At 42.2% G+C, this 24,964-nt stretch overlaps 1 protein-coding gene across 2 annotated transcripts in view; it reads right to left on the bottom strand.

Annotated features, from left to right (window-relative positions):
- DOCK11 (dedicator of cytokinesis 11) overlaps positions 1-24,964 on the bottom strand; it is a 1,108,606-nt gene that overhangs the window by 380,296 nt on the left and 703,346 nt on the right. For both annotated transcript variants that reach the window (XM_069212535.1, XM_069212533.1), the window contains 3 exons: positions 16,752-16,818; positions 4,587-4,634; positions 3,215-3,357 (listed from right to left, as the gene is read on the bottom strand). In XM_069212535.1, the coding sequence (XP_069068636.1) occupies positions 3,215-3,357; positions 4,587-4,634; positions 16,752-16,818 (258 nt within the window). The remainder of the gene's footprint in view (positions 1-3,214; positions 3,358-4,586; positions 4,635-16,751; positions 16,819-24,964) is intronic.

A 24,964-nucleotide genomic window follows, 5' to 3' on the forward strand; every position in this document is an offset into this window, starting at 1 on the left:
GTCATGCAGACCCACTCAGGCAATCCTAACATTTCCAAGTGAGACCTTAGCACTACCTCCTTCTAGGTAGTGTGCTCAAGGTCGTTGCCTAACAGACAATCTACAGGCATGGCAGGACTCACAGCTACTTTCAGAGTACCAGAGACCCCCCCACTCAAAGGGAACCAGAGCTACCGGTAGGTGGCTCTCACGATTGTCAGCGACTATGACCTGGTGAAATGTATTGGGGATGACCTGCTCTGCTGACACCAGCTGACCCTTGACAGTAGTCATGCTGGCTCCTGTGTCACGCAGAGCCTCCACCCTTTGCCCATTGATGGTGACCCACTGTCTATACTTGGAAGTATTGGCAGGCATGTGGGCTTTTGGCACCATCTCTGCATCCCCCAGGGACACTAGGGTTACCTCCACATAACTCCACATAGCTGTACCCCATTGCCCTTCAGGAACCTCATAAGCCTCTAGTGCAACTTCAAAGCAGATAACCATTTATCTATGTCATCTCCCACCACAAAACTGGGCACCACATTTTGGGTATACAAACCTTCTTTTCTCCAGCAGGTCCTGTCTGTATGCTGCAACCATTACTGCTAGATTCAGACTGCTTTGCCTTGAGATCCAGCTCCTTGAGACTCAGTTCATGAGCCAACAAAAGTTTATTTTCAGCCAAGGCTCTCTCAGCTGCAGCTTCAGCTCTTTCAGCTTCAATCTGTTTGGCTGCTCTTTCAGCCCCAGCTTGCTTGGCTTCTCTTTCTGCCCTTCTTTCCCCCTGTTGAGCATCAATTTTCAGTCTACAGTATGTCACTGCACAAATACAAGTCCTATCCTCACCGCTGATCACCAATGTTAGAAATGGGGTTTTTGGTTTGCAGTCAGGTTACCCTCTGTCCAAGCAAGAACCCTCACTCTAGTCAGGGTAAGTCACACACAATCCAAATTATCCTGTGCCCACCCTCTGGTAGCTTGGCACGAGCAGTCAGGCTTAACTTAGAAGGCAATGTGTAAAGTATTTGTGCAATAAATCATACACTAACACAATATAGCACCACAAAAATACACCACACAGTGTTTAGAAAAATATATAATATTTATCTGGATATTTGCAGGTCAAAACGAGTAAAGATGCAATATGAAATTGTAGAGATATCACTGAAAAGTGATATAAAGTGTCTTAAGTCTTTAAAAAGCAAACAAAGTCTCTTTCAAGCACAAAGTACCTCGTTTAAAGTGGAAAATCTCCGCAAAGGGCCGCAGAGGAGGAGATACGTGGAAAAATGGTGTGTGCGTCGGTTTCGCCCCTTCACACACAGACTTGCATCGTTATTTTTCACGCGGGGAAGTTGTGTGTCATTTTTCGGCGTGCGGACAGTCTCCTTCTGTGGTTCGCGGGATTACCAGATGTCCCGGGGTCTGTGCGTGGAATCCTAGGCTGCGCGTCGTTCCGGTGGGCTGTGCGTGGAATCTTCTCCCTCACGGCAGCTGTTGCGTCGATTTCCTTTCTGAAGTCGGGCGGCGTTGTCCAGGCGAGGCCGTGTGTCGAAGTTCCGGTCGCACCGTAGGCGTCGCGTCGAGCGGCGTCTTTCCGGATCGGCGGAGCAAGCTGTGCGTCGCATTTGTCGCCGCACAAAGCGTCTAAATGAAAAAAGAGAATTCTTTTTGGTCCTGAGACTTCAGGGAACAGGAGGCAAGCTCTAGCCAAGCCCTTGGAGAGCACTTCAGCAGCAAGGCAAGAGTTCAGCAAGGCAGCAGTCCTTTGTAGAAAGCAGTCAGGTGAGTCCTTTAGCCAGCCAGGCAGTTCTTCTTGGCAGGATGCAGGTTCTGGGTCAGGTTTCTTCTCCAGCAAGTGTCTGATGGGGTAGGGTAGAGGCCCTGATTTATACCCAAATGTGCCTTTGAAGTGGGAGAGACTTCAAAGAGTGGCTAAGAAGTGCACCAGGTCCCCTTTCAGTTCAATCCTGTCTGCCAGGGTCCCAGTAGGGGGTGTGGCAGTCCTTTGTGTGATAGCAGGCCCTCCACCCTCCCAGCCCAGGAAGACCCATTCAAAATGCAGATGTATGCAAGTGAGGCTGAGTACCCTGTGTTTGGGGAGTGTCTGACTGAATGCACAAGGAGCTTTCAACTAAGCCCAGCCAGGCGTGGATTGTAAGACACAGAAAATTTAAGTGAAAAGAAATGCTCACATTCTAAAAGTGGCATTTCTAGAATAGTAATATTAAATCCATCTTCACCAGTCAGCAGGATTTGGTATTACCATTCTGGCCATACGAAATATGACCTTTCTACTCCTTTCAGATCTGCACCTACCGCTTCAATACTGTATGAGGGCAGCCCCAATGTTAGCCTATGAAGGGAGCAGGCCTCACAGTAGTGCAAAAACGAATTTAGGAATTTTACACTACCAGGACATGTAAACTACACAGGTACAAGTCCTGCCTTTCACCCACACAGAACCCTGCTCTAGGGGTTACCTAGGGCACACATTAGAGGTGACTTATATGTGGAGAAAGGGGAGGTTTAGGCTTGGCAAGTACTTTTAAATGCCAAGTCGAGGTGACAGTGAAACTGCACACACAGGCCTTGCAATGGCAGGCCTGAGACACAGTAAAGGGGCTACTTAAGTGGGTGGCACAACCAGTGCTGCAGGCCTACTAGTAGCATTTAATCTACAGGCCCTAGGCACATATAGTGCACATTACTAGGGACTTATAAGTAAATTAAATAGTCCAATCAGGTATGATCCAAGGTTACCATGTTTAAAGAGAGAGAGCAGATGCACTTTAGCACTGGTTAGCAGTGATAAAGTGTGCAGAGTATAAAAGCCAGCAAAAACAGTGACCAAAAAGTGGAGGGAGGCAGGCAAAAAGTTAGGGGTGACCACCCTAAGGCTGTCAGGTCTAACACCTACGATTACAATCTCAGTGTGAACTACCTCCAGTCATTTCTCAGAGCTCGAATCCACTGTTCATCCCTCCACTGCTCCCCTGCCACATGCACCGTTCCACTCTTGACTCATACACAAAATATTACGGTGGACACAATGTCCAAGCAAAATGTTGTATCATATTGCAAAAGCCGCTTTCAATACGTTTGTGGATCACCAGCTAAGCAAAGACTGGAAAAAGACTTCTACATAATACGCTGTGAGAACCATAACATTTGTAAACACTTTGTAAAAAACCCATAATGCAACTACGCTGTTTTGTTTCATACTCACTGTGGTTAAGTGTAAAAGAGCTCTCCAAACTGCTAAGATGCTGGAGGCGGGCTTGGAAAATTCCTGCTCTACTGCGAACAGCAGGCATTGTCTGGGATTTCTTGTCAGCCACAGAATACCTCGATGACCAGGCATCATGAACCCTATAAAGAAGAAACGGTTATCTTATGGCTTCAGTTATCAGCTTACGGCTAAATCTTACACAGTGACATTTCCTGTTTTAGTACTGACCCTACATGTTTGGCTTGCATCACGGGCTTTGAGTTAGTATGTCTGAGCTAGAAATGGCCAGGAACTTCCTACATCCATGGGTCTGATAGGTGCAGAGATAGGTATTTTAAATGTCTCTGAATAACACGAAGTCATAATTTACAGTTCGCATTGCCTATCTTTGGTCACTGGTCTGGCACTACGCACGGAATACCTCTTTACCACATTAATGTGGACATTATGTATGAATAGTTCAAGAATGATTGCAAAGCATAAGTGCACAAACACATGGGTGCACGTACATCTCACCTTTGTAAATCACTTGCAGCAATCAAAATTATACTTTGAGCCTTTTTCTGGGAGAAAGACATGTAGGCGCAAGGAAAAAGCTTTGTTAAACGGCGCCTTTATTCAATGTCCACAAAATGTTGATAGGAACTGGCACGACAATAACTACAGCGTCATTAAACGGCGAGATATCACCACTTGTCCCAGTATTTAATATAGTTTGCCATTTTTCATTGCTGATTTTATTAAGACTAATAAATAGCTTCATTAAATATATTAAAACAAAAAGAAGCATCAACCTGGATTGTTTAAAACAATTGATTCAGTACATAGTCAGTATACGTCTGTAAATACAGTGGCCAACGAAAGCCTATATGCAAATATAGAAAAGACCAGAGGCCTGGCTAAACCCTCTGACCACAGAGAGATAAGAGTTCCTGCAAACCGTATGGATTCAGGCCCAGACATTATTTGTCTATGAGGTGCCCATGGTGATTTAGCTACAGTAAATCGTAAACGTTTTTAAAAAAGAAAGGGATGCTACACGAATGCAACTAGCAGTTCTGAGAGAATATTTCCATCATACTACACCATAGAAAATATTAAAGTAGGAGGACCACCTAGGATTTTAGCAAAGGGAAAAACACATTTGAAAAAGTAATCTTATTGATAAAACATTTCTTGTTTCTGTTACCACAACGATTGACACCATTAGAAAAGAAAAACAACAGTAATTATCAGAGAGCAAAAAAAGATAAATCGACAGGTCAGGTAAATTCATCCTTAGCAATGATTTCATAACAAAGTATGAATAATGCAGCATTTACTTAAGAAACAAATTTAAAAAGTGTATACAAAAATACGTGTACAATACCTTGCAATGTTTCGTTTCCCAAGATATCTGAAGTGAAATAAGCATACCCTAAAAATATGAAAGTAAAAAAATGCAGTGAATCGCACATTCCTTTACTTGAATTTAATATTTTCAAATGTAATAGCTGGGCAGGGTGAACAGACGAAGCATCCCAGCAATTGTCTTCAAGAAGGGAAGCTCTGACATTTGACAGCAGTGAGGAACCTACAGAATCCTCATTGTTGGAATCTCCACTAATTCCAGCTTCAATATTCTCTGAGAAGGACTGCACTTAATAACTAGGAAAAAAGCCAATAATTCAAATACCATTGCAGCACACCCTGCATAATAAACAAAACTCTTGGTTCCAAAAAATCCTGAAACTGGAAAAATGCACACTCTCGGATGCATTCCCCATAGATTTTTTTTTTAAAACTGTGTACATTAACAAAGAATGCTCACGTAGCAATAGTTTATTAGCTAAGCGGCTACGTTTTCGCTTTTTCATCCCCAATGGCCAATTTTACTGCAGATGTTACTCAAGTCAAAGGTTTTGTTTGGATTGTTGGCTCCGGCTCCACATTCCGGACAATAGGGCAAAATGCCAATGAATCTGAAGTCTTGTCCCCTTTTTAAGAAAATGTTTAACCAAAACAGTCTCCTTGTTTCAAGCTGTTTCTAGCTACAATCGTTCATCCTGCTTTGCAAATCACCTACTCTTGTATAGAGTTTGCAAGCCACTGAAAGTCCGAGCCAGGTTCGAGCAGTAAGCCTGGTTCTAGCTCAACTCCAAGTCCGGTTAGAACCTCAAATTATAATGAGCTTTCATGAGGCTTCTGGCTGCTTCCCTCCGTCCACATGATGTGGCCTAATTGTGGAAATGGGGAACCAGGTTCAAGTCTCGGCTTCGGTTAACGCCCTGTGTTTCTGGGCACATACCTATCGTGGCTTCGCAATGCATGTGACCTTGTGCAATGTAACTGATGCTCATGTCAAATCTGTGCTGATTTAAAAACTGCAGAAAGTGAACTAAGAGGTAATAACAAAGACTGCATATAAGGAAAGACACATAGACCTTTTTCCTGACTGATTTGTAGGAAGTGAAACCACAGAGCTTGGACAAATCATGACTTGCCTTAACCGAGTGATCTTAATCAAATTCCTTATTTCCCCATATAAAATGTTTTCTTCATTATCGCATGCGAAAGCACTTTCAAATTCAGACTACTACTTGTACAAAAGTATCACTATTGAAAAGTACTTCTCAGCGCGTTGCTATAATGTGCCTTATTAATGTTAAAGCTTACACATGTTAAAGAAATACATTTTTTTGATTTTTGAAGCGACTTTTCTGTATTTTACATGCCGTTTGTTGCATGATTTACATAGCAAAATATTTTGTGCTCAGCTTGTGCATAGGCTCTAAGATCCGAGCCAGCCCTGGGCTCCACACTCCCTGATAGTCTGCTGGCTCGCCAACTGTTATTCTAATATTTGTTTTGATTTTCCTCCTCCCACTCCATCACTTACCATCAATCAATCTCAACCACTTTACCGCCACACAACCAGAGAACACGTTGTCCCTTGTTTGTACGTTACTACTGTTGAGTCTTATTTTGCAAAATGTTAAATATAATTGTACAATTTGACATTGTTTTTACTCCACTTTTCAATGTTGAATGTATGTGTCACAGGTGAGGATAATTTAGTATGTGGTTACTTGGATGTTAGTTATGGTGTTTCTTGTTTGAATATATTGAAAGTCAATTTTTTACTTGCTGCATCCCTTCATCTCCTGTTCTCACTTTCATAAATTTTAAAACATTCTGAGCACCAGAGGGAGATATTGAGTAATCAGTAGAATACCAGGAATTGCTTAAAACAAATCAAGTAGAAGCATAGTGGTAACATTTGATATAAATGGCGAGTCCTATTGAACACTGATGTGTTGGACTTTGCCCTCTCTGCAGGGTCATCTCCAAACGTTTTGCCTCACCCCCCCCCCCTGTTTGCTGTACCCATTTTGGTTGGCTTTTAGGACTCTGTGTTTTACCACTGGTAAGCAATAATAAAGTGCAGGTGTTCTCTCCTTAAAACATAGTGAAATTGGCTTACATCAAATTAACACATTTAGTTTACTTTTAGGTTCCTAGTAAGGTAGTACTATATGTACCCAGGGGCTGTAAATCTTTGTGCCACCCACTTAAGTAGCCCTCTAAACATATCTCAGGCCTGCCATGGCACCTGTGTGAGCAGTTTAAAACTGTCACTGCAACCTGGCAAAATAAATGTGTTATCACTACCAAAGAGTATACCTCTTGGTCTCATGACACTTACCAAGAAGAGAAAAGGTACCTGCCCCACCTAGACATCTCCCATAATGGAGTGAGGAAGGAAAACATCCTTTTTATATCTATATAACCCTCACACACTCTATTAATGCCATGCTTAAACATCAGGTTTACCCTGATTCCTTAAGTTCAGGGTGGGCTCAATCGTGTTCCAGGGAGCTCTTAAAAGAAATCAGACTTGGGGGCATAAACTATAATATAAAATCCCTCATCCACTCTAAGGTATTGCTTTATTTGCAGAGCGGATGGGAACAATTAAGACTGATCTATGGACGGGTGTTAGAGGATTTAATAGTCCTAAGACCTTTACTCAACCAACATATTTCAGCCCTACTATCATAGGCCTAAATAAAGCTCTGGGACTTTTGTTAGGGTGAGTTAATCTGTGAAACACTCCCTCAGTGACATAGCTATTTGCATGAATGTGTATGTGGCATGAAATTTCCCTTACAGCATGCACTGGCAGTGTAATACTTGCCACTTTTCGTCCAACCCAGAATTTTGGGAAAATATGATCCCATGGGGGCAAGAGGTATTGAGGTTGGCCCTGTAGTCAAACCTGCCTCAATGGTCCCTACCATCTACTGCACCCACTTGGCTCTGCTCTCCCCGGCTTGTGGCAAAAAAACTATTTTGCCAAACCTAAACCTTGATTTTTAATACATATGTCACCTCTAGGGTAGGCTCTAAAAGAGTTACAACACAAAAAGAGAGTCTCGGGAGTGGTTAGACCCCACACTTGCTCCTGATTAGACTAAACAGTCATTAAACCACTAAAAAGTGTGGGATGTGAATTTGGGAAGAACTCGACTGTTATGTCTGGCTCAGGGCGTGCTAGCTAGGCGCGTAGTTTCCGGATAAAGATAAAGAAAGGCAGTGGGTGTGGGCTCCAAACAGCCCATAGAAAAGTGCGCAACGTATTTAAAAAGTGGGACATGCACTTTTAACTTTTACATGTTCTGGTAGTGAAAAACTCCTAAATTCTTTTTTCATTATTAAAAGGTCTGTCTCTCCCATAGAATAACACTGGACTGCTGCATTATGTTTGATATGTGATAACTTTCAATTGGGAACAGGTGGAAAAGTTGAGTTTGGTGTCTAACAAATTGTACTTTAAAACCTCTTTAATGGACACGTTGGATTTTAAGTCACAATTCTGAAATTGCCACTTTTAGAAAGCATTTCCCTGTCCTAACAGGATGGGGACTAAAGACTGTATCCTGTGTCACATGACTAGGCATAGCTGACAGATGGTCTTTGTGTATTACTCACAGACAATGAGACAAAGGAAGAATAGGTGTTGGCAGGATGGGCCATCTCTGACTTGATGAGGGCGAGGTGCTGTCATCTACTATACGCATATCATAAGGACTTTGCCTGAGCCCCCTCACAAAGGGATTTACACTAGTCTTTTGTGCCCCCAGTTAAGCTGGGGGCATGGCAGGGTGGAAGGAAATTTCAGACACCTCCTTAGAGGGAGGACTCTAGAAGCTTCTCTCACTTTAAAGAGGCCACCAGTTACAGAGAGTGTAACCCCAGATCCAACTCTTCATCTCAACCTGTGAAACACTCAGAAGAAGGACTACTGTCCTGCTCTGCTGCCAGAAGGACTGCTACTCTGATGCCCTGCTGTCTAAGCGAGAAGCACTAGTCCTGCATCTTGAACCCAGGACCATCAGACTGTCTCCAAGGACTAGTTGGATGGCCTGCTGATCAAAGCCTCCGGGACAGAAAAGGCTCCAACCAACCTGAACCCTGTGCTTGGACTCTGCTGATATGAGTCCTGATCAGCAAGTGGTGCCAGTCCAGTCATGAACCCTTAGAAGTGGGCCTGAAGGTGTTCTGCCATCACAACTGTGGTCCTAGCAGCACTAACTCAGCACAACGCATTACCTCACAGCTCCGCATCAGAACTGCCACTGCGCAATGCATCCTCAACACAGGAACTTGCATTGTAGCCCTGCCGCTCGTTTGAACTGCCGCTGCACGATAAATACCCAATGCAAAACATCACATCATAGCATGTCAGCACCTCGGAACTACCGTTGCGTGATGCATTCTTGTTGCAGTATGTCACATTGTAGCCCCACAGCTCCTCCAAACTGCCACTGTGCGGTACATCTTCGATGTGGAACACTGCAATACTCCGCAAACAGAGCTTAAGCTATTTTGTTCAGTGGGCCTAACTTAGCCCCTGTACCCAGCCCATGCTCCAACACAGTCGGCCTGAACTTTATCCCAGTCCAGTGTAACCAGATAACCACAGTTGGCGCTTTGTGCTTTTAGGCACTATTTCTACCTAAATCTTTAAAATTGCATATCTCCGGTTCTACTGATTGGAGTTTTTGTTGTTTTGGTGTCAAATAATTTATTAAAATATACTTTATTTTTCTAAATGGGTGTGGGATTTTTCTTGTGTGGTGTTTTCACTTTATTACTATTTGAAGTGTTGCAAAAATACTTCTCACATTGCTACTGAGTTAAGCCAGACTGCTTTTTTGGCAAGCTACCAGAGAAATAAGCACAGTTATTTTGGGATTTGCTTGTGATTCACCCTGACAAGGATTGTGGTTGCTGCTTGATGGTTTCCCCCTCCTCAACCTGTAACAGAATTTCCTTTATGATGCATATGTGATCAATCTAGGCATAGAACATCTGCATCATATTGATGGAGCAATCTCTTAGTAAAATCATCAAAAAGTCTCTACCACTGGTCATATGGACCTTTCGTTGTCGATTTGAGCGTTGAGCGGGACCTATCATTTGAAATGCATTTCAAGTTCAGTGAACCAAAATGGCTTCACAGTGATGACAGAGAGGATGGTACTTCAACCATAAAGGTTTAGTTTTCAATTTATTAATCAATCATCAATCAGCAAATTTGGCAATGGTTCAGAAAGTATATGAATACAGCCGTAATATTTGGGTGCTCAACTATTCTGAATTTAATTATTATGAAGCACAGGATAGTAACACACAGTATATAAATAATATAAAATATCCAAATATTGTGTTCTATAAGGAAACCCACTCTATGAAGGTATAGAATAAATAGGGTCAGGAATATTTAAGAGGAAGGAAGATGATGACAGCATCATGTAAACCTCAATAGAAGGTCAGAGGAGTCAGAGGAAACAGAAGAATGTATATCTTAAATCTTTTCACTCAGGGGAAACCCCAACAAAAAGATCTGCTCTCTTCTAAGTCAGGGTAAAGTCTGCCCACAACTAACTATGGAACACTACTTAAATGCATAATCAAAGGTTTCAGAAAATCCATAGCAACACAGTCCAAGACCAATTCTGTGAAAGCATTTTCTGGTAACCGGTAAACTCCCCAAATTCCCACTCTCACACAATTAGGTACACATCTGCTTGCCCTTGAGAGTTACATCTATCTAGCATGCTGGCTACCAGAGCCTCCTTTCACTTTCCATCACTCTTCGTGTCTGCTACTAGCTTTCCCTTACCAGGATTCACTATCAGCCTAATATATAACAATAAACATTACACCTGCAGAGGAAAGAAAACAACACACTGGCAACCTTTAATATGATAACTACTCAACTATAGCCCAAAGGCAGGCTAAGTTAACTTGAGAATTAGACATGGAAGCACATTACATTATTATTAATTCTTAGCAATGAAACTATTATTATTAAAATGTAAGTACATTCAGTAAACACAATTATATTGATTATTATTAAACATAGTATAACTTCTAACTAGGCTAATTATTCATGACCTAATACAACTCTTGTTAGAATGGAACTCAAATTAATGAAGTTAAACACACATTGACTATAGGAGTCATACATGAAGGCATATAAATGATATATAGAAGGTGGAGCCTAAAATCAATGTCCAGTTTGAGTGCATCTTCACTACCCTTTTCTTATTTCAAAGGTTTAAGAGTAAATACTTCTCCATACTGTAAAATACAGAACTTACACCCCAATCTCAGTGGCCTTGGGTGGGTTTGTAGGATGCTAGTTAGCAGATCTTTGCCTGAATAAAGATGAGACAAAACCATTGCATGTGTGGCCATTGTTATGTCCTCTTGAAAGATTACATACTTCACTTTGCTGTTCACAGATAGTTAGAGCCATGCAGTTCGGACCTCGATGGCATGTGAGTATTGAAGTTGAGGGTGGCACTGAAGTCAAATCCTAGGAAGCTGGTGCTGTTTAAACCACCTGATTGGTACTTGAAACAACATATACAACATTTTAGTGCAGTATCAAGTTTGGTAGTGTATGTAGTGCTGATGCAGTTATTTGACTCTGAACCTTGACTTTTAATCTTATAATGCCTCCTCCAGAGCCAGCAGCCAGAGTGAAAGGCAGGTCAGCATAATTACAGCTGCAATGAAACAAGTAAAGCTGACGTTTCATTCTTATAAGATGGTTTTCTGCAACAGTGATCAGTAGAAAGGAGGTATTTATGGCAACATGATTATTTTTTGCACAGTAAAGCTCATTACAGGAAAAAAGAATGCATCTGCCTTTTTCTATACGTGTTCCACCTCAGTACATTTTAATCGGACTTACATTATTGGATTCTAATATAACATTGCAACAAATCACTAGCTGTTTTTTATGTGTTTAATTTCACACTAGAATCCACTTTTATTCTTCATGCCTGCAGTCATACCACCTCTTTCATATGAAAGAACAAGATATTAAGGACTAAACTGGTTTGTAGGAAGTATGACCATGTACTATAAGAAATAAGATACACCCATCTATATGTTATGAGGATATTGCAAGCCACCTCCAAGTTCTATGACCTTGTAAAGGAACACAGCCTTGGCCTTTTTCCTCTATACAGTCACAGAACTCCGTGATGACTTCTAATATCCTTATAATGGATGGTAGGGGGTAATTTATATGTAAAAAAACAGTATACAATTTCCCTTTATGTTTTACACTGAAAGAGTTCAATTTATTTCTACAGTCATAAAACTAGGCTCCCCATATGCCACTAGCTGTGCATGTGATGGCAACATGTCTTTTGCTGTCTTTCAAAATAGATAAAACTGTCTTCACTGTCAATATTTGGATTGAATAATAATGACTATGATGCTTTAACGCTAGTAATGCTCTGGATTGAAGGACCCTTCAACTCTGACTTTGGATGCAGTGATCCAAGAAATGTGAGAGGTTTTTTACTATATGTTTGGCTGACAGAAATATAGGGGTAGCCAGCGGCTGTTGAATCAGGCATGGGCAGATTTCTTTTCTTGAGTAGGACAAAAGAGTGCAGGTGCTGTCTCGTTCTAATCTTTTTCAATATTGTAATATTTTAAGATAATACTGGCATTTCTATTCATGCAAGGCCTATCTCATACTGACTCGAGAAATGTGTAACCTTTTTTATATGGATATAATGATGCTCTTATACGGTTTATTGAATTGGCAGTGTATTTAATATCCACAGCACTGAAAATAAAAACACATTTAAACCAAAAAAAGAAAATAACGTTTTCTGTATGGTGGAAAGCCTCAACCCCCTTTGCAGTTGTTCCCGCGCTCTCCGAGATTTATTAAGAAGTTAATCTCTAGTTCAGGCAATCACCATGAGAGCTTGAGAGAAAAAAGTCCCTTTCGATTAGCATCCATATATAGCTGTGAGGGAGAACAGCCTACCATTGGAAGTATATTCCTCCGGTGAGGCACAAGAAATGTCAATTAAGTGTAATCTGTATTAACATGAAGAAGTACAGCCCTCTGAAGTATAAGTAGCTATTCCATCCATCCTACAATGTCTACTCATCCCGAGGCATTCTGTGGGATAACACATACCGTTCTAGTTACGCAATCAGCTATTATCTGGTGGAATGTCTTTGGATCAGCTCCAGCAACCTGATATATATCAATGCTGAGACAAGAAGCTAGTGCAGACAGAAACACTGAGATGCTCTGCACGTCTGTTCAGGTCTGAAACACCTATTAGACCTGCTACAAAGTCATTGCTAAACTTTCTTTCAGAGACAGGTATAACAATAGCTGTTGCTGTACAATTGACAGGGACTGTTTAAAGTCACAAATGAAGCAAGAACAAACACAACAGTTACAAGTTTTGGTTTGCTATGAAATTTACGAAAATGCAAAAATGCACCACCGAAAATACCAGTGGTTGGTTCACTAACAACAAGGCAGTAAGCATCACACTGAAATACTTCAGGTCGGCTTTTAAGAAGTAGGATGAGCTTCTAAGACAGGTAAACAGGAGTAGGGTATGGACGAGAGGTAAGATGTTTTATGCGCCACTGAACGCCACCAAGTAAGTATTCTGAGTAGTGAGGTAGATACAATGATGCATACTCGTTCAGTCCGTGATGCCATGAGCCCGTGATGATGTTTATGTAGCAGTGAATCAAAGGTGGGTGCTGTATAAGCTAATGATATTCAAGTCAAGGAATACCTTCAGTAAACCCTTTTACTGGAGGGTCACACGTCATTGGGAAAAGGTTAACTGTATATAGTGCAGAATGATCTCAATGTTTTTCTAACAACCTCACCCGAGATATTGATACTTGGGCAATAAGATGAGCAGCATGATGTTAATATGGCATTGTTCATAGTGTTGGTGCACAAGGGCCACTTCACAAAGCATTTATGAGTACAGAAAGCAGTACTGCAAAAGTACTCTTGCACATACCTTTACATGTCTTTGTGAGTCAGGCTCAAAATATCCAACTCTCATTTAGTAAAACTGCACGGAGGGCACAACCATTTCTGTTTTTACTAAATGTATATGAATAATCTCTGAATAATCCTATTTTATCCCCACTTCAAATATTTTGCAGCCAATTCACAAAGGCATGTAAGAGTATATAAAAAAGTCCTACAAGAGTACTACATAATATACTCCAACATGCCTTTGTGAGTTAGACTGAGAGTGTCCAACTCACACACCCAGAGCTCCACTCCCCTTATTGCTCAGTCCCTTTCCATCTTTGCAGTTTTTGAGCCATCTGTCATCTTGCAATGATGGCTGAGTTTTTCCACTTTCCTTGTACCCAAGTCTTAGGGCCTCATTACGAGTGTGGCGGTCTTATGACCGCCAAACTCGGGGTGGCGGCCTGGACCGCCGTCTATGTGGTGGTCCGACTGCCACATAACAACCCTGGTGGTCTGACTGCCAGAGAACCGTCAGCTCCACCAGGATCTTGGATCCCGGGGTCTGGTGGTGGCAGGGATCCGCCAGGGCAGCACAGCATGAAGTACTGCCCTGCAGATTATGACCTCGTTCTCCACCAGCCTTTTGATGGAGGTAACACCGCCATGAAAAGGCTGGCAGAGAACAGATGCAGGGGGCCACAGGGGATGCCCTGCACTGCCCAAGGACTTTGCACAGGCAATGTAGCCCCCCCTGACCAGCACCCTTGCAATGTTCACTCTCTGCCTTGCAGACAGTTAGCATTGCAAGGGTGATGGTGCACCCTGCTGGCTACAGCATTGCCTCTGGCTCAGTTACGAGCTGTAGACAATTCAGTAGGCTGTTTCCCACTAAGCCGGCCAACCTAGTGAGAAACTCGTAATGACTCCAGCGGGGCATTGGGCACGTAGGTGACGGCCACCCTGTCGAGACTCGAAATGAGGCACTAAGGGTTTCCTTGGCTACACATGCTGCATTTTCTACTTCCTCTGCCTGTCTCCCAGATCTCTCACAAGAGCCTTGGGGGTCTGCCTATCAGAGAACTTGAAGATCAGTAGAAAGCATTATAGTAAAATTGAAGTGGAGCATAGCAGGGAGTACCACAGAAAGATGAGCTTCTGAAGTACTGCCAGTTGGTGTAGGGGCACAAAAAAAACTAGCTAGGTTAGGTCTAGGCAAAATAGAGAATCACAGCCTCAATCTGTGTGGTCAAAAGTTTTATTAATTTTTTCCAACCCCATTTCTAGGTACCTCACATGAATTGGCTGTACATGACAGCAAACTGGCACTCAGATGGAGAAACGTCTTCCCTCGACCATAAATGGTATGACTATGTGTAAGCAGTAAGAAAATAACTAAACTTCATAGGACCTTGACTGTCATAAGTCAGTGAAAATAGAATGACTAGTACCTGGGAAATCTGGGCTACATTTGACACTAATTTGTTTTGTTACATAGCTGATGCAAAATCTAAGCTCTACAATTGCTGTGTTAAACACAGTGAGGGTTTTAAACCAGAACTAAAGACAGTGCCAAAAGGAAGGAAGGAACTCTGAGCAGTTCCCAACTTTAGGTAGAGAGGATCTCCTATATAGAGCACCCTACAACACCAGGGACTCTTTGAAGCTGCTCACCTCAAATGCCTATTTTTCTAGCAACGTTTTTAGACATAGGATTAACACAGTGCCATCCACCCTGAGTTAGAAACTGATGCATTCTCTTGTCAATTTCACAGTCAAAGCAAGAACAGTATTACATATTTGGATTGGCAAAATACCACCCAGGCAAACCTGGAATGAATATAAACAACCACTGACATGTGTTTTACTCATTTTATGAGCTCTTCAGAGATGTATAACCATGTCCAGACATAAAGGAGCACCTACTATAAGTCAAAACAAAACCCTTTAAGGGTTGAAGTGACACATACATTATACAAAAAAGAAAGAAAGGATCTCTGGGTAGTTCCCAAGTTCAGGTGAATAGCAACTCCTATATAGAGCACCCTACAACAAAAGCAACACTTGGAATCTGCTCACCACAAATGCAGCTTTTTCTAGAAAATTATTTTAGCATAGATTAGGATAGGATTAGCATAATGCCATCCACTGTGCCTGTAGTGGTAAAAGGCTTTTATCACTTTTCAGCATGGCATGGATGGTACTAGCTAACCCTAAGCTTATAGATTTTGCTGTAAAAATGACAAGAGATGTTATCACTTTCTAGCTGGGTGTGGATGGCACTGTGCTAATATTATGCCCAAAAACTTTGCTAGAAAAGAAAAAGACATTTAAGGTGAACAGTTTCAGAGTGTCACTGGTGACGTAGTGTGCTCTATGTAGAAGCTGGTCTTGTTCTAAACTTAGGAACTACCCAGAGTTCTGACTTTCCGTTTTTGCATAATTTATGGGGCACTCTAAGCCTAAAAGGGTATTGTTTTGAAGAACCGAAGATGAAGAATGGATAGAGGGCAAACATGGAATAAAATTTGATATTCCGAATAGACATATATTTGTACTGGAGCAGTAATCTAATTATTCCAATTTAGGGAAAATCTAGTGAGCATTAATCCATGTAACCAAGCAATGCTTCCTCGTCTGTAGCAAGTGTATGCTCCGGGATTAATAGTTAGTTGTCCTGCTTTTGGTAAAATAGATAAATACCCCCAACAATGGTGATATGGATAGAGCACAAACATACAACTCATGAAACACCTATAGAAGCAAAGGAGATGGTGCAGAGCTGTCTTTACACAATGTGTTCCCAGAAGGGCTTCTGCGAGCCTGTATGGAAAGGGATGTTGCAGCAGCTGCAGTCACATAGACAGCAATGGGACACAGACAGACCACATTTTCCAAAGCATATCACACTACGTGAGCAGACATTCAGCATATGTTTGAGATAATGGAGTTCCCAATACAGTATATATTAACAGAGACATGAAGAGGGGGAATACTGTACAAAATAGCAAGTAAGAGGGGAGATAACAGGCATGACTTCAGTAAATTAAGTGCATATTGTTTCTGTTGGCTGTAGGGCAACTCATATTACACTGAATCCACCAAAATACACCGTGGGAGCTAAAGCTCTGCAAAGAGCCACAAATCCTAATGTAACCACCCCATTATGTGCAAAAATAGCCTTTTAGATAATATTGACACATTAGTACTTACTCCAAAAGAGTGAGGAAGTTTATGAGATCCTGAGGGGAAATTTTATTCCAGTATGTCAAGAGAGTATCTGAAAGAGATTCAAAATTTAAAGATAATTATTTCAAAACAGAAACATTTTACTGGCTCTAAATACATCATTTTAAACTATTTGAATTCCAGTTACAATGCTATCTTCTTCCTCATCCTCAAGAAATTGTACATAAAATGGTCTAAACAACAGGAGGTGAGTGAGGCAAATGCTCCAATATAAAGGTGTAAGATGTACTCTTCCTCTGGAAAGCTATGACATACACCTTTCTCTCGAACAGGAATTAAGCTCATACATCTATATACTTTCTTTGTTATAGTAACCCCAGGGTCTACCCTTGAATACGTGGGCCTTTACAGCAAAACGTGTTTTCCATACTCAATGCAGCAAGATAACTGAAATGGACAAAACTTGCCCTTATATTTCCACTTGTCCTAAACAAGTTTTGATAGCTCCCTCAGCTTTAACAATGTTTATATTTTCTTAAAGATGGTGCTACAGTGGTCTTGTTTACTTTCCTTACTTGAAAGCTATGAAAAATGTTTCTAGGCAATAACAAAATTACCTATAGGGCACTTTTAACATATATTTAAGCAAAAACGAAAGTGAAATCTCTTTATTTTATGTAGATAAATTCCACTTTTAGGTCTACATAGCTCAACTAGAACAGAATTCTGTAAGCTATTTTTCCAAACGACTGCCTAAGTTTTATTCAATTTAGCATTGACTTATTGCTACATCGACAATCTTTTTACATAGACGGCAGCTAATGACATCACAGTTAGACTCCGTCATTCCTTTCCCACATAGCTAAAGCATATATCAAAGTCTTAATTCATTGTCCAAAAGTTTATCTCAGCACTAATGGCATAAAACTGCAACAAATTGAAGCACAGACCACAAATAGGACTGGGTGCCTTTCACACCACATAACAGTCATAGGAGACCCCCATTCACAACACTGCTACTTGCTACTCACAAGCAAAACACAGACCAATGTCTATTTTTCCATATACTAACCTTTGAGAAAGACCTATAGGTGTAGGTCACATAGGGTGAAATATTTGCAGGTTGTGCTCAAAGTTCAAGAACTATAAACCTGTAAACAAGCTTTTCACTACACCTTTATAGTTAATAAATTCACGGAACGCCTTTTGAATAAGCATTTCCTGTGGCTCTGATGACGCTACCATTCCTTGCCTCCTCAATAGTATTAGTCTTTGAGAAATGCTGAAAGAATATATATATATATATATATATATATATATATATATATATATATATTATTGATGTATTTGACTCTCATTCCAAACTATCACATAAGGTGACACAAGGGCAAGGCAGGCTTTAAGTTAGATTTACTATGCCATGCCTTACCTTGCGTGGCTTGGCATAGTAAATCCAGTCTAACGCAACACAGCGCAAATTGCTCCCTTGTGTTACTCTGCCCTGTGAAGGCATTCCATGGTTGGAGAGCGGGTGTTCCCACACAATTACCCTTGGATTTTGGCACATTCCTAGATTTACCGCCAGAAGTAAACCTAGGAATGCATATAAAAGGTACACCATCCCAGGGGAGGCATGACAATGAGAAACAATTGTATTTCTCCTTGTGTTTTTCACCTTCAGCACATGTTGAAAGAGGAAAATGCCTCTAAGGTGTCCCTCCTGTACCAAAGCAATCCTGCATGCAATGCAGGACCCTTGCTCCATGGTGCAAGGCTGCCTATGTTGGTGCTAGGCTGCACTATGTGTGCCAGCACAAGGAGAGAAGAGCAGGGCAGCAAGTTGTCTTCATAAATCTGGCACTCACCACTTATTGACTAGGGGCATACTTATTAAAGACTTGCGTTGCCCTTGTGCCCCGGTATGTGATGCAACTCTTAAATGAGATGTACCAGGCCACTGTGTGGAATGCCTGGCTTGATAAATCTAGCACAGTGAAGATCACTGTGTTGCGTTACAAAGCCCTGGGAAGGTGTTCCATTTTTTGCAGCGTGGGTGTCCCCATGGATCTACCCATGAATTTTGGCGCATCCCCAGAGTTACCATTACTGGTAGACCTGGGAATGCGTCAAAATCCTACGCCTCACCAGGTGAGGTGTAACGAGGAGAAATATCTTTAGGCCTTGTTACTTCCTCTTCCTGTGTGCTGCATTCAGAAGGAGGGCAATGCCTCTCCAGATTGTTTTCATGCAGGATGGTGCCCCTTCCTACACAAAAACAATCCTGCGTACAAGGCAGGTACCCTTGCACCAGGGTGCAAGAATGCCTGCATTGGGTCTAGGCAAAACATTATGTGCCAGCGCAGGGAAAAGACAGGAATGTGCAGTACAGTTTTCAGTACAGAGCATTTCTACACTTTCCCTATTACACAGCACAGCAAGGTGACTTGCTGCGTTGTGCTATGTGATTTTTTTTAAATATGCCATTTTGTACGGCGGTAGAACCGTAGCTTTACCATGAATTAAGACATCAAAGTATGCACTTTGACCAAACAAGGTAGAGGCGAGAACAGAGGGCCCTATTTGTATATTATCTGTTGGATAAACGTACTCTGCTTTTATCACAGCGCTTTCACTCCTCTGATTCACCTGTTATGTTAAAAAAAATACTTTTAGAGCATATTGTTGCCTATAAGTGTCCTTACACTAAATATCTGAGTCCAGTTTTGAATGCGCTTTAAAAAAGGGAAAAGAGTCAACATTTAGGAAATAGCCACGTTTTCAGCCCCTTTCTGAAAGCACAATGATTAGTTTCGGCTCTTAAGACGTTGGCCAGTCATTACAAGATTTTACCTCATCTGTCATTTTGCCAGATGGTAATTTGGCAGCCCCAAAAACCACACGCTGCTTTAGTCCAGCTGAGATGAAATAAGGGATTCGACTACTGTTTTCTGGGGCTCTACCAGCAGGACGGACAGGTTTATGGAGAGCAAACACGTTTAAAAAAACACAAAAGGAAGTGATCTTATTGATATACAATCTAAATGAAAAAGTATTGTAATTATCGAAGCCATGCTATATGGCTGATGCAAGTGGGAGAGCTGGAACCACAGGCAGCATTCTTGTTCTGGCATCCACGAGACCACTGGCGCCAGGCAGGATTCAAATTTCTCTTTGGCAGTCCCCTGACATCATCGATCACCAAGCCAGATGCCCATCTTTATATGATCTGCATACGTCATAAACGCGAAGCTAAAGACCCGATCAGACGAGCCAGGGAAGTAACATAGACACTAAGCAGGGTTAGACTACGTGAAGATCCTGGAGAATGATTTGAGTCACTAGTTGATGATTTGTTTTGCATGTCCTACGAAGATGGTAGCAAAGGTGTTGCAAGTACAGAAACTCTTTAGAAAAAGTGTGTTCTAAGATGAAGACCAATAGAAATATGTAATAGACTTTATTTATTTCCAATTATTATTGCATTTTGTAGTGAACAAATGTACAGGCATTATTACACCTGAATTGATCAATACAAACGTTTGGTCCAATCAGTCATGTGCAAACATTCGGAAATAACTCTATAGCATTCCCATGTACACCATCCGATATATGGACACAAATGCACCAACATGAGGTAAGCACGGAACTACAACAGACAAAGGATATCAAATTTATCCTAGGTGAATGACCACTGAAAAGAATGATAGGAGGATGATGACCCTTCAGCATCACCATGCTGCAGCTTCAGGCAGCCTTCTACACAGCGCTAACCATACCACCGATCTTATGAATCTGACCACTACTAACTGCCAATCAGGATCATGGCCCATGGATTACAGTGTACTGTACTTTAAATAACTACAACCAAACCCCTAGAACACTACTGTCTCCTGCACCCTCACCAGGAAGAAGCAATATGCCAACCGACAGTGCTGTATCTACAGATATATGTTTATGTATGTTTTAGTATTTATGCAGCACAAACTTAGGGAGAAACGAAGCATAGTGTATTGCGTGCGATGCTGGGAAACAATCAAGAGTGTGTGTATCAAGTGAGAAATACACAAGTCACACATTCATTCATCATAGTTTTGAAACCCAGGGAGTTTCAGTTATTTGAACAGAATCATACTATGTTAAGTCAAGTGTCGGGGCTAGGATTCAAATCTAGTTCCCCTGTTCTCTAGCCAACTAAAATGACAGACCTACCCCATTATCATATCACTGCCAACCACAAACAACAACATCACAGTGAGTGTACCAACACTTTATCTATCTGATACTACCCAGTAAACCATTCCTAGAATAAGGAGGGGCACGGGCAACAGCCACTTGACACCCAGGATGCCCCAGCTGCAACAACTTCCACAAACCATTGGACTTATGTGCTATTCCAACATACAACTGCATCCACAACTAACGAGCTAATTGAAAGGGTGATTAAACAAGCAATTACGGGCTGCCATTCCACGCACCCCGGCATGAACTCAAAATCCAATGTCTATGCCTGCCAGAGCCAAGGCCAACAATACTTGCAACTTGGCACATTGACTTACTGTAAGATCCTCCATAATTTGAAAGTGCTCTGTAAGGCCAAGGAAGTAGTGCATCTAAATGCATTTGTTCCGTGAATAGTTGCAAACACCTATGGCTTACTGATTATTAATGTTATGATTATTATTATTATTATTATTATAATATCATTTTTAGATGACAACATCTGACATCTTAGAGGCCTATATCCCAATCGTTTCCTCCCAATACCTCCACACACAGTAGTGGCGAATTGCTATTTAATACTGTTAGCAGTGGGAGTGCAGCAGGTGCCCCCAGTTTCATAGAGGACGTCACCAATGACCTAAGCCTTGCAGCTAGCCTAGACTAGGTGACTGCGCCAATGAAGGTCATGGAAACTACTTAGGCATCCCAAGGCAGTATACCTGACTTCAATAAATATATAATGCTCACCGTGCACAGGGGACCCTAAGAGGAAGCTCTGAGTCTGGGTCTGAGTGACCAAAAATAGAAATAGTGCTATAGCAGTGCATATGTACTGAGTGCACAGTGGTTCTGGTACATAACACTGTTTGCTTTAATTGCATAGTGTTACTCTGATATGGAGTCACCAAAATACTGACGCTTTCCTCTTCTGCTGGCAGGAGCATCCTCTAGCAATGGGGACGATTGATCATGGCCCACTATATCAGAACACAATAACGTTTTTGGAGAGGAAAGAAGTATTAGGGTTCACCTTCCCACCCTTTCTCAAATGGCAGCCAGCACTGACAATCTCAAACATTTGCACTAGCTAAAGGTGCACTAACCATACATACCCACCCCATTAATTCCTCTTCGTAGATAGGCATTGTTAGAAATGGGGTCTCTAGTTGGCAGTGGTCTACACCCTGTCCAAATAGGGACCCTCACTTTTTTCAGGGTAAGGGAGTCACACTGCGAAAATAACCCCTGCTTGCCCCCTTGGTAGTTTGGCACAAGCAATCCAGTCCAGTTTATCACAGAGGCAATGTGTAAAGTATTTGTACACGCACACCCAGTAATACAGTGTAAACACTACAAAAGGACTCCACACTAGTTTAGAAAAATAGCCAATATTTATCTAAATAAAATAAGACCAAAAGAACAAAAATCCAATATACGTAAGTCAAGATGTTACTTCTAAAAGATTAAGCAACTTCAATCCATAGAAATCAATAGATATTTTTGTTTAAGGACAAAGTACCTTAGGTGCGTCAAGAATTATAGATGAGAACAGGTGCAGGGGAGGTGAGGGCGCCAGAACAGCATGCAATGCATCAGGGGAGGTGATGTGTCGGTTCCTTATGGTCGCAAGGAGGTAATGCATAGGTTCCTTACTGTCAGAGGAGGTGATGTGTCAGTTCCTGGACAAGAATCCTTGGTTCCTTACTGTGGTGCCGAGTCAATGAAGAAATTGGCACCCAGCGATGATGCACCGAAAATCCAGACGTGCCGTGTCGGTCTACACCGGTGAAGAAGACGTTGCATTGATTCTGCAGCATCAGTGCAGTCACTGCATCGATTCTGCAGCCGTGAGGCAGGTGCTGCATCGGATCTTTCCAGCAATGCACCGATTCACAGCAGCGCTGGGAGTCGATGCATACATTTTACCTTTAAGACCACCAGAACTCACTTCCAAGGGCCCAGGGACTGGATGGGGCACCACTTGGCAAGTCTGGATTCTCACACAAAAGCCCAGGTGCTGATAGTTAAAGTCCTTGATGGCCCTGAGACTTCTTAACAGGGTGCAAGCTCAAGACCTTGGAGAACCTTGGAAGCAGGATGTAGAAGCAAAGTCCAGTTCTTTCACTCCTGGGACAGAAGTGGCAGGCCAGCACAAAAAGCCAACAGTCAGAGTGGCAGTCCCTCCTACAGCATCCAGCTCTTCTTCCAAAAGTGTCCTAACTATGTGTGAACTTATACCTATTTCTGTCTCTGAAGTAGGCACACTTCAAAGAGAAGTCTTTGAACTGCACAAGACCCTACTTTTCCCTGCCCTGGCCATAGACGCTCTCCAGGGCGTGGGATACTGCTTTGTGCGAGAATAGGCACAGCCCTATTCAGGTGCAAGTGTCGGCTTCTCCCACCACTCTAGCTCAGGAAGACCCATCAGTCTGGTGATGGGCCATCAGGATATGCAGAGCACACCTCAGCTCCCTTTGTGTGACTGTCTAGAGCGAAAGCACACTGTCATCCTGACCCAGACGTGTATAAAGGAGAGAGGCAGAGGCACAGAATAGTTAAGCAAGAAAATTCCCAGTTTCTAACAGTGGCATTTTAAAACCTGCAATTCAAAAACCAACTTCACCAAAAGATATATTTTAAATTGTGAGTTTGGAGACCCAAAACTCCATATCTCTATTGTTAGACTTTCCATCCTTGGGGTGGTCTCCCTTAACATTTTGCCTGAAGAGCTTAGGAAGAAGAACTGCCTGTGACTTTTTTTTGTGGAGCTATCGTGCAGTTGCTGCTTCTGCCAGAGTAAGAGGGCAAAGACTGGACTTTGTGTGCCTTCCATCTTGTGAAGATCTCCAAGGGCTTGATTTAGAGCTTGCCTACTGTTGTTTGAAGACTCAGGGACAGCAAAGACTTCTCTCTGCCAGCACCTGGAGTCTCTGGAGAGACTCCTACTCTGCCCTGTGGTGCCCATCCAGTTGCTGGGACCTTGAAAGGAGAAGCTGGCAGCCTAAGAGGAAGAAATCCACGCACAGAATGCCGTGCAGGGAAAAGATCGATGCAACTCTGATCTGCGGCTGGGAAATCGACGCGCCGCCTGCTTCTCGGCTGAAAATCGACGCTCGCCTATAACGCAACCAAAGAATCAACGCACAGAGCTGGAGAAACGACGCGCAGCATTGCTGATGGAGGCTGGTGAGATCGCAACCCGCGCTGCGTGGTTTTCGGATCATCATGCGACTGGATTTCTGACGCAAGCACCGCTGGGCATGTAAAAACAATGCAAGATCTGCCCGGACCAGAGAGTGCTGACCGGATCGACACATCTCTCTCCTGCAGAGAGAAGAAATGACGCACCCTGACCTGACAAAAAGAGAACTGACACAAGGTCTCGTTCGTGAGTGAAATCGAGGCATCGCAAGCCCTTTTTGACACACACTCACCCGTGCTGGGTTATTTTTGACACACCCAAGGTACATTTTCAGGCTAACAGTGTTTGTGTGTGTTTAAAACTACATGAAGACTCTTTTTGCTTTTTAATTGATAACTTGACTTTTCTATTGTGGATTTTTGTCATTTTGGTCTTGTTTTGTTTAGATTAATATTCTCTATTTTTCTAAACCTGTGTTGTGTCATTTTGTGGTGTTTTCATTGAGTTACTGTGTGTGATGGTACAACTACTTTACACCTAGCACTCTGAAGTTAAGCCTACTGCTCGTGCCAAACTACCAAGGGAGTAAGCAGGGGTTAGCTGAGGGTGATTCTCTTTTACCCTGACTAGAGTGAGGGTCCTGCTTGGACATGGGGTAACCTGACTGCCAACCAAAGACCCAACATCTATCTGCTCCCAATGTGAACTAACACTTAAAAAATATTTCTAGGCAAACCCCATGTTACCCTATGGGATGGATAGGTCTTGCAATAGGAAAAAGCAAAATCAGCAATATTTCACTATCAGGCAATGTAAAACACACCAGTACATGTCCTACCTTTTACATACACTGAACCCTGCCCACAGCGCTGCC

Source organism: Pleurodeles waltl, chromosome 2_1 (assembly GCF_031143425.1).
Source record: "Pleurodeles waltl isolate 20211129_DDA chromosome 2_1, aPleWal1.hap1.20221129, whole genome shotgun sequence".
Lineage (NCBI taxonomy): Eukaryota > Metazoa > Chordata > Amphibia > Caudata > Salamandridae > Pleurodeles > Pleurodeles waltl.